Consider the following 9,627-nt stretch of genomic DNA (forward strand, 5'->3'; position numbering starts at 1 on the left):
ATTTTAAAATATCTGTTCTATGTTGTATTTTCTCAGAACCCAGTAAAACTAATCCACTAACTCCACCCAAAGTTACCCCTCCTGGACATATCTGCATATTAACAGTAAATTTAAGCTAGAGAGTGACTGATTTTAGGGCAAGTGAAGCAGAATCATAGCACAGTGAAAGGAATACCAGATTTGAGGGTCCAGGGACCTTTATCTTATTCAGGCTATGAGACTCAGGGTAAATAACTTCACCTCTCTCGGTCTCAATTTCCTTAACTTAAAAAAAGGGGGGCAGTGGAGATGGGGTGTATAAGAGATGATCTTCCCAGATCTAACATCCTACAAAATCCCACCGTACAATGCTGATTGCTATCACCTCTGAACTTGATGTATACTGTGTGTTCAACAGCATTGCCTGAAAGAAATATAATGTGAGTCATATATATATATATACATATGTATATGTATATGTATATATATCATTTTAAGCATTCTAGCAACCCCACAAAAAAGTAGAAACAGCTGAAATTAATTTTAATAGATTTTATTTAACCCAACATACCCAAAATACTATCATTTCAACATGCAATCAATATAAAAATTATTGAGTTTCCATTTTTATAGTCCTATATCTTCAAAATCCAGTGAGTATTTTACATTCACAGAACATCTCAATTTGTACCAGCCACATTTCAAGTGCTCAAAAGCCACCTGTGGCTAATGGCTACCATGTTGGACAGCACAGGTCTAAGTCTAACAAGGAAGCCCTCCCTCCATTTCTGACCTCATTAAGGTCAGACGTGAAGACTGATATGAATAGCAGCCTCCATTCTTAGAAAATATCAAAGTTATCAGAGCAGTTCTGGTTCTGAGTTCCTTGACCGACTAGGAAGGTAGCTGGGGCTGGTTGCCAGACAATATTGCAGAGTTCAAGACGAACATCACACAGAGAACCTAGAGGCCTAGAAGCTGAATATGGAAGAAATTCAGGGGACAGACAGAAAAAGGAGTTGGGTATAGTCAGGTCTTTTTACTCAGACTTTTCACAATACAAAATATACCAAAAGCACATGGACCTTTTGTCCTGACAGCTATAGCAGTTCATTAATTTAAACACCTCTGATAGCTTCATATTTCCTAGGTGCTTGGCTAGGCCCAGAAGTCCCTATGAAATAATAACTAACAGATGAGGACACTGAGGCTGAGAAAGGATAGGTCACTTTCCAACAGTCACATACCTCGTGAGTGGTAGAGCAGGGATCCAAACTGATTCTTAAACACTGCAACAAGCCACATTCCCCAGCATCAAAGAGCTCACAGTTACTGGAGGTAACAAAGGACTTTGCAATTATAAGGCTATGGGGTCACTAACATAAAAAGGTGGAAGCAGGCATCAGGAGAGGATTCCCAAAAGTAACCCTTGAGTAAGTCTGGAAATTTGAGGAGCTAACCAGGCAAAATGTGGGAGCTGGGCCTTCCAGAGGGAACAACAGGTGCTAAAGATACAGCAGTGTGAAGGAGCATGAAATGTTCAGAAAACCATGACTGGCTGGGCCTCTGGAGGGCAGCGTGCGTGAGCAACAGAGGCCCCACATAAAAGTGGAGGGATTAGCTAAAACCAGTGCCTAAGGGGCCTTAAATTCCATGATGAATTTAAGAAGAAATGCCATGTGAGGCATGCGAAGTCATTAAAGAGTTTTATCTAGGGTAGAGAAAGGGACCAGATTTTCATTTTGAGAAATCATTCCAACAGATCTCAAGGCTTACCTGTCTCTTTTCCTCTTCTCAGGGTTCTTAACTCTACTTAAAAGCCCATATGTAAAAACACAGATTTGTTTCCTACAGAGGTGTACTACGCCCTAGGGACTCACCTCCCAAAGGCCTGTGAGTTTTATTTTTCCCACCCGCTTTACTAAAGACAAACTGTTGACTTGAACGCCTAAAAACCAGCCTCTCGGAAACTACTAAGCATCTCCTCTATTCCTGGCATCAACACTGCCTGAAGACCCAGCAGGGGGCACTTTGTTTGGCCTTCAGCCTCAAAAAGGCTAGCCCCTGCTGGAAGCCTTTTACAATTCCCACAGCATAGTAGTGTTTTACATTTATTTGCACAGAAACTTGTAAGATTCTTGTGGCTGGTGACAGAAAATGCTGAAACATTTCAAATACCCAAATGCTATGGCCCCAATGTGTCCTCCTCCTCCTAACAATGAATTGCTCATTGCCTTCAAAACCTCTCCCCTCTAGCCAACTCCCTCCATACATCCCTTCCAGCTCACCTGATTACCCAGTTCCATTTTCAGCTCATCAGCCTCTGAGGCTGACCTACTTTTCAAGGCCATACAAGCAGAAAAATTCGCACATTATACAAAGAATAGACTATAACTAGAACAACAGAACACAGAAAGGAGGGAGGGGAACCAGCAATGGTGTATACCGAGGAGGCAGGCAGAACCTGGTTAGACAGCCATCAGACAAAGTACAAAAATACCATTGCAGAGCAGGGAGAAGGAACTAAAAGGAAGAAAGAGAACACAGGAATACTGAGTGTGTAATAGAGCAGGACTTGGCCACTGACAACCTGGAAAATTGAGCTGAAGCCCAAGAAGCACCAAACAAGATCACTTTACCCAGTGAGAAGAGCAGAGCAGCCTTACTTTGCTTTCAACAGTTACCTGGGTGGTTCTGAAAGCCACGTCCTGGTCTGAAGAGAGGACCCAAGCAGCTTCAAGCCTACTGCAAAACCACAGGAATGGTATATTGATAAATAACTTCTCTATGCTCCTCTCAGAGAAGAGAAATAAGTGGCCCTCTCAGATCTTCACTCTGCCTAACTGAGGGCCTGACCTGTGAGGCAATTTTCAGAGGTTAAGTTTTCCACACAAGTGAAAGGCCAGGGGTCATTCCATCAGAGTTTTCTGAACTTCCAGCTTCATTAACACTCTGACCTAAAAAAACCAATCCCTTGCTTTTACCAAGAAGATGGAATATTTCATGGATATACTCTCCTTTCCCAAACCCCTCCTTTAGAAGGGGCCTTTGGGTATAAGGGAGTATTATTCTAGAGGACTCATGCTCCCTGGCCCTACTTTGTTCCCGCATTACCTACCAACACCAGCCAAACTAGGGTGCAAAGGGGAGAACACTCAGGCGGCAAAACATAGTTCACCAGACTGGATCAACTCTTTCTAGAATTGGGGCTGGCCCCACCCCTGTGGGGCCACAGCCAGCAACAGGAGGGCCACCATGGATGAGTTACTCTGCTTCTGTCATGGCAGACCTGGGGAGTAGAGAGGTTGAGTGGAATGGGAAAAGCCACTCAGTCGTGGATAGGAAGCCGGTAGAGAGAAAACATGGCCTCTTGGATCCGATGGAAGAGCTGAGCCAGCTTGTAGAGGAAGGGCAAAGAAGAAGGAGAAGCTGCAGGAAGAAGGAAGATTGTTGTCAGTATGCCTGCCTTTACTCCCCTCTTCTTCCCCTCAGCCTCAAGTCCCATCCCTTGGAAATGGAAGTATGGGTTATTTTTTTAAAGCATACGTTGAGGGCGCCTGGGTGGCTCAGTGGGTTAAGCCGCTGCCTTCGGCTCGGGTCATGATCTCAGGGTCCTGGGATCGAGTCCCACATCGGGCTCTCTGCTCAGCAGGGAGCCTGCTTCCCTCTCTCTCTCTGCCTGCCTCTCTGTCTACTTGTGATCTCTGTCTGTCAAATAAATAAATAAAATCTTTAAAAAAAAAAAAAAGCATACCTTGATGCTTAATGTTATTTGCTCCTCCTTCCCTTCCCAACAATAAAGAAAACCTTCACTTTCTCTAGGATATATTCTCTGGGATATATTTTCTTTACTTGGATTACAGTGACCTTAAGTTTGCTAAGAATAAGAAAACATATATTTTAGCCTAGCTTTCTGATACATACACAAACAAACTGATAATGGTGGCTGCCTCTGGGAAGATAAATTTGAGAAGAGACTTCACTACATTCCTTTTCATACCTTCTCAACCTGCAGCCAAGTGACAGTATTTCGTATTTTTATCCTAAGTTAATTATATTAAAAATAAAGTACAATCTACCTCTTTAGAATTAGGGCTGAGTTGATTGGTTAGTTTTTCCTTATTTGATTACCAATTTCTTAACTGATTTTTTCTTTCTTAAAAAGAAAAATGTTATTTTTAAGGAAAGTTACTGTCTACTCTTTTTATATCCTTCCTTCAGAGTTCTAGTTGCTGCCTAATCACGGGCTCTCCTCTCCCACAGAACCACCACTGCAATGAGTTAAATCTGCCACTGGGGGTCAGCAGCTCCAGGCCAGGGCATCAGGAAGCTCCGAGCAGCCCTGCAAGCCGCGAACTCAAATTACCCTTTGCTGTTCCCACTCAGAAGAGAGAGACTATGGACTCTGAAAAACAATCTGAAGGGTTTGAAGAGGGGGGGGGGTGGGAGGTTGGGGGAACCAGGTGGTGGGTATTAGAGAGGGCACGGACTGCATGGAGCACTGGGTGTGGTACAAAAACAATGAATACTGTTATGCTGAAAATAAATTTTAAAAAAATGATTAAAAAAATAAAATAAAAGCATTACAAATAAAAAAAAAAGAGCAGGACTTACAAGAACCACTGGGGGGAAAAAAAATCTAAATTTTTATCAAGTCTCTGTGGAACAAAGTAGAAGTCAGCAACTGGACAGGAATGAAAACAAACTATCCTTAGCTTTCCTGAGAACTACAGGTGACTCTTTCCTTAAGCAAACAGAGCTATTCAGAGGGAATTTCTGCTCAGTGTTCAGCAAAGTGAAAAGGACAACTCTGAGCTATGCAAAAGAAGAAAAGCTCACTAAATAAGAGGAAGGGGAATGGGGAAAATGGGGAAGACCTAAAGATTAAATCAAGAACTGGCAGGTTTTGTTTTTGTTTTGTTTTAAAGATTTGTTTATTTATTTGAGAGAGGGAGAACACGCATGCACATATGCTCGCAAGTGAGCTCCATGTGGGGCTGGATCCTACAACTCTGAGATCATGACCTGAGCTGAAACCGAGAGTCTGATGCTTGACCAACTGAGCCACCTAGGCGTCCCAAGAACTGGCAGTTTTTAAAATAGACAAATTATTTGTGTGACCGTGGGCTAGTTACTTTTTTCTCTAGTTCTTGGGTTTCTCGATCAAAAAAAGAAAGAAAAAGAAGAGGAAGGGACTGGAATAAGGGTTTCCAGTTTTTCCTGCAGTTTTGAAAGTTATATAATTCTATTCTAAGTCTAAATTCATGAGAAGAGTAAAGATTAGATTGTAACTCACATAGAGTAACACACAAACATAAAAATCTAAAAGGGTGAGCTCTTAATCTTTGGTCCAGCACTTAATTTCGAGGAGTTAATTCTCAGGAAATAACCAGGGTTGTTCCCAAATAGCACTTAGGGAACTCATGTCTGCTTCATAGCACTGCAGAAAAGAGTAAGAAATAATCAAAATGTTCAACAATAGAGGGTTATTAATCAATCACAGAAGTTTCTGCAGATTGGAATATTATTTAGCCACCTAAAGCCATGTTTTCAAAGATATTTATAACATGGGACGCCTGGGTGGCTCAGTGGTTGGGCCGCTGCCTTTGGCTCAGGTCATGATCCTTTGGTCCTGGGATCGAGTCCCGCATCGGGCTCCTTGCTCGGCCTGCCTCTCTGCCTGCTTGTGTGTACTCTCTCTCTCTCTGACAAATAAACAAAATCTTTAGGAAAAAAAAAAAAGATATTTATAACATGCAAAATTGCATCTGTATCCATATAGAAAAAGACTGAAAGTATAACTATTACAATAACAAACTTCGTAGGTGATTTCTGGTTTTTTTCTTTATGCTTTTCTCTATTTTCTACATTTTCTAAAATGTACATGTATTTCAATTACGATTTAACCCAATTTTTTAGGTATTATGATGAGGAAAAAAATTTTTTTTTTAATTTTCACATTCTAGTCAGAGTTCACCCCCGGATAAAGTGAATGACAATGACTCAAAGTCAGTGTTCAAGGGTCAGCGGAATAGAGTGAATTTCCTCCAGACTGCTCTCATGGACTCCAGGGCTATTCTCTCCCAGGCGGGCTGAGCTGGCTCTTGCTGGGGTCCAACAGTCCCTCCTTATGGAAGAGACTCAGGGAGAAGTGGCACAGGAGATGCCTCTATCCCCAGGACGGCTCCCACAGGCCCAGCCCCTGTTCAACAGTCCCTTCCCCAGGAAGGGCAGGAAAGAAGACAGGCTTCATTACTCACCTGGATCAAACCTTACCACCAAGAGGCAGAGGATCAAGGCAGCCAAGAGGCTCTTTTTGAAGGGCATGGAGAAGAAGTGGCTCACTGTAGAATCCCAAAGCCGGCGAAGCAACATCATTAGTGACAGGAACTTGTGGGAGAAGGAGCCTGGTCAGGGAGATAGAGCATACCTGCAGGTAACTCCACAAGAAACAGCTTCCCTGACTCTGAGCTTTGAGCAAGATTATGAGAGCTGACAAAAGGTAACAAGACTAGTTCACTCCTGTAGTTCATTAACTGGTTCTAAAAAAGATTCCAAAAGCTCCAAAAATGTTTTAAAGACAGACTACATCACTAGAATGTCATCTCCTTAGGAGAGACTTTTTTTTTTTAAGATTTTATTTATTTATTTGACAGATAGAGATCACAAGTAGGCAGAGAGCAGGCAGAGAGAGAGAGGAGGAAGCAGGGTCCCTGCTGAGCAGAGAGCCCGATGTGGGGCTCGATCCCAGAACCCTGGGATCATGACCTGAGCCGAAGGCAGAGGCTTTAACCCACTGAGCCACCCAGACACCCAGGAGAGACTTTTAATAGACAGCATCTACTCAGCCGGGTAAACCTGGCATATCTGGGGTATTTTTTAAATTTTATTTTATAGCATTCTTTATATTTTGGCCTAAGATATGTACAGAGAGTTACAAAGAGCAGTATTATCACATTATTAATGATTATCACATTATTATAACATTGTATTATATATTATATATATTATAACATTATTATCATAGTATTATAACATTATTAATGATTATCACATTAATGCAGGAAACAGAGAGGCACTTAATATATACAGTGAAGAATTCAAAACTCAGATTGTAAATATGACCACCACCAACTCAAGTACAAGTGGTGCCAAGTCCTGACAGAACACTCTGAACTTGCCATCAAACCCTTTCCCCATCCTTTCCTCCCTAGGAGATGGAGGGGCAGAGGGCTTTGGTAGCCACAGGAAATTCCTGAAGCCAATAACCTGTTTTCAAAGAAAGGATTCTACATCAGCAGGTTCATGCTCTGTAGCACACAAAGAAAAGACACTTTGGAGAACAGGATTATAAAGAACTTTCATAAAAAAAAAAAAAAAAAAAAAAAAAAAATAAGGGGACGCCTGGGTAGCTCAGTTGGTTAAAAGGCTGCCCTTGGCGCAGGTCATGATCCCAGGGTCCTGGGACTGAGTCCCACATCGGGCTCCAGCTCCACGGGGGAGCCTGGTTTCCCCCTGCCCTGCTGCCCCCCCTGCTTGTGCTCCCTCCCCCTTTCCCCCCTCCAAAAAAATTAAAAAAAAAAAAAAGATCAGGCCTATTCTGTACATACCAAGAGAAAAATCAAAGAACAGTGGCTAAAAACTACCAAGAAAAAAACTTAAATTTCAGGAAGAACTTCTCTACAGAACTGTCCATACATGGAATGAGCTGCTTCTGGAGATAGTAAATTTTCTGTTCTTGCATAGACTATATGATCACTTGAGGAAAAGAGGATGGAAAGGATTCAAAGACCAGAGGAAGGGTCTGAAGTAGAGGACCTTTAAAATCCTTTATAACAAAATAACCCCCACACCCACCCCTATGTAGGCATCCCATGTAGGATAATAGTCAGGAGTATGATGTTGGGTTTAAAATGGTTTCCCTAAAAAGCCATTGTGTGAAACTGCATTCCAATGGGCAGAGATGGGCTGCCCCTTAAAGGGCAACATCAATCACTGAAGAACATACCCAGGAGATCTAGGAAGTAAAGGCAGACAGGAGGCTGGGTGGTGGGGCCCAAGCTGAAGATAAGTAATTTTTATCTAAGTCAAGTTACCAAGTTACTGTGTCAGCTTCTTATTTTTCTTTGGCTATCCCCCAGTATACCTCAGCTGTGTTTGGGCCAGACTTTAAAGAAGGAATAACATCCCACTCAGACCAGCATGATAGAGACAAGAGATCTAGTGACAGGACCCGAAGGAGAAGTTGGCTTTCAAAGAGGCCAGAGTTATGGTTCTGAGATTCAGCCACACCTCCCAGAGATTTTCCTTCCACCGCCAACTACAGAGGGTCAGGGCTTAGCTTTTTAATCCAATCAACAGGTTTCCTATTCTGTGATTTGGGAGTTACTCATACAAATAATTGCTCCCAAGCTCCCAGGAATGTCATGATAATCCCAAAGTATAAGGGAAAGCCCACAACTCCACTTTACAGAGGCCACCAAAGAATAATGTCCTACCTTCCTGGTTTAGCTTCTGGGCCTCCTCAGTGCCCAAGTGTTGGTGTTTCTGCTGTTGCCTTGCCTTACTAATGGCTTGGAGTAAGTCCAGCCGCTCTTCCTCATTGAAGGCTGCAGAACCCACCACTAGCTCCTCAGCCTCCGACAAGCAGCCCAGAGGCAGCAGCACTCGGTGCAGGTGAAGTTCTGCCAAGGCTCTGTATTCTGGAAGGCCCTGATTGTCAAGGTCTTGCAGCCAGGCACTGACCACTTCCAGCACAGCTCCAGGCTCTTTCATTTTGCTGTATAAAAGAACACTGCAAACCCAAATAATCCAATTTCAAAAAAGGAACAGTCAGTGCTCCATGGTCGGTTTACCTCTCATTACTACCACCCTCTCCCACCCAATCCTTTCCCTGTGTCCTCCAGGCCTTCCCTATGGGATACTGATATTGATAAGAATTAGGAATTCTTAGGAAGTAGCAAGAAGCTCTGTCAGCTAGGACTCCATTTCTATCATCCCACTTCACATCTGTTCCCACTGTCCCTCTCCTCTTTTCCTCTACCCGACTCCTAAATTCTCTCTTCCTCATCCTTTATAGCTAGGTTTTGAGGTTAAAAAAAAAAAAAGGGAAAGATTTAGATATAGAGGGAAAGGGTAGGGAAGGGGTAAAGAGAAGATACTGGGCACTGATTCAAAAAAGGATATGAAAATCCTCTTGTTTCTGAACTGACCCAGTGAGTCAGAACAAGGACGTACCATAGTTCCAGGACTTTGGGAGGTAGCTTTTCAGGGACCTGGTAATACTGAAGAACCCAGGACAGGACTTCCTGCCACCGATTCATTTCTGCCAGGGCCTGGATCCCCACAACACACAGGGAGCATTTCACCTCCAAGGAACTGTCAGCAGAAAAACCAATTCAGGTTTAGAAGTGGTTCCCCTCCAGGGGTGCCTGGGTGGCTCAGTCAGTTAACAGGTGACTCTTGGTTTCTGCTCAGGTCATGATCTCGGGGTTGTGGGATCAAGCCCTGCACCAGGCTCCGTGCTTCGGCTCAGTGTAGACTCTGCTGGAGACTTTTTCCTCTCCCTCTGCCCCTCCCCCTGCTCTCACACACGAAAGAAAGAAAGAAAGAAAGAAAGAAAGAAAGAAAGAAAGAAAGAAAGAAAGA

At 43.1% G+C, this 9,627-nt stretch overlaps 1 protein-coding gene across 3 annotated transcripts in view; it reads right to left on the minus strand.

Moving 5' to 3' along the window:
- Positions 1-567: 567 nt before the first annotated feature.
- The window catches only part of LOC111159788 (peroxisomal biogenesis factor 26), a 10,722-nt gene continuing 1,662 nt past the window's right edge, over positions 568-9,627 (minus strand). For all 3 annotated transcript variants that reach the window (XM_022522391.1, XM_022522389.1, XM_022522392.1), the window contains 4 exons: positions 9,217-9,357; positions 8,478-8,773; positions 6,240-6,386; positions 568-3,408 (listed from right to left, as the gene is read on the minus strand). In XM_022522391.1, the coding sequence (XP_022378099.1) occupies positions 3,308-3,408; positions 6,240-6,386; positions 8,478-8,773; positions 9,217-9,357 (685 nt within the window). In that variant the 3' untranslated portion in view covers positions 568-3,307. The remainder of the gene's footprint in view (positions 3,409-6,239; positions 6,387-8,477; positions 8,774-9,216; positions 9,358-9,627) is intronic.

This window comes from Enhydra lutris, unplaced genomic scaffold (genome assembly GCF_002288905.1).
Source record: "Enhydra lutris kenyoni isolate GAN:26980312 unplaced genomic scaffold, ASM228890v2 scaffoldscaffold69, whole genome shotgun sequence".
Classification (NCBI taxonomy): domain Eukaryota; kingdom Metazoa; phylum Chordata; class Mammalia; order Carnivora; family Mustelidae; genus Enhydra; species Enhydra lutris.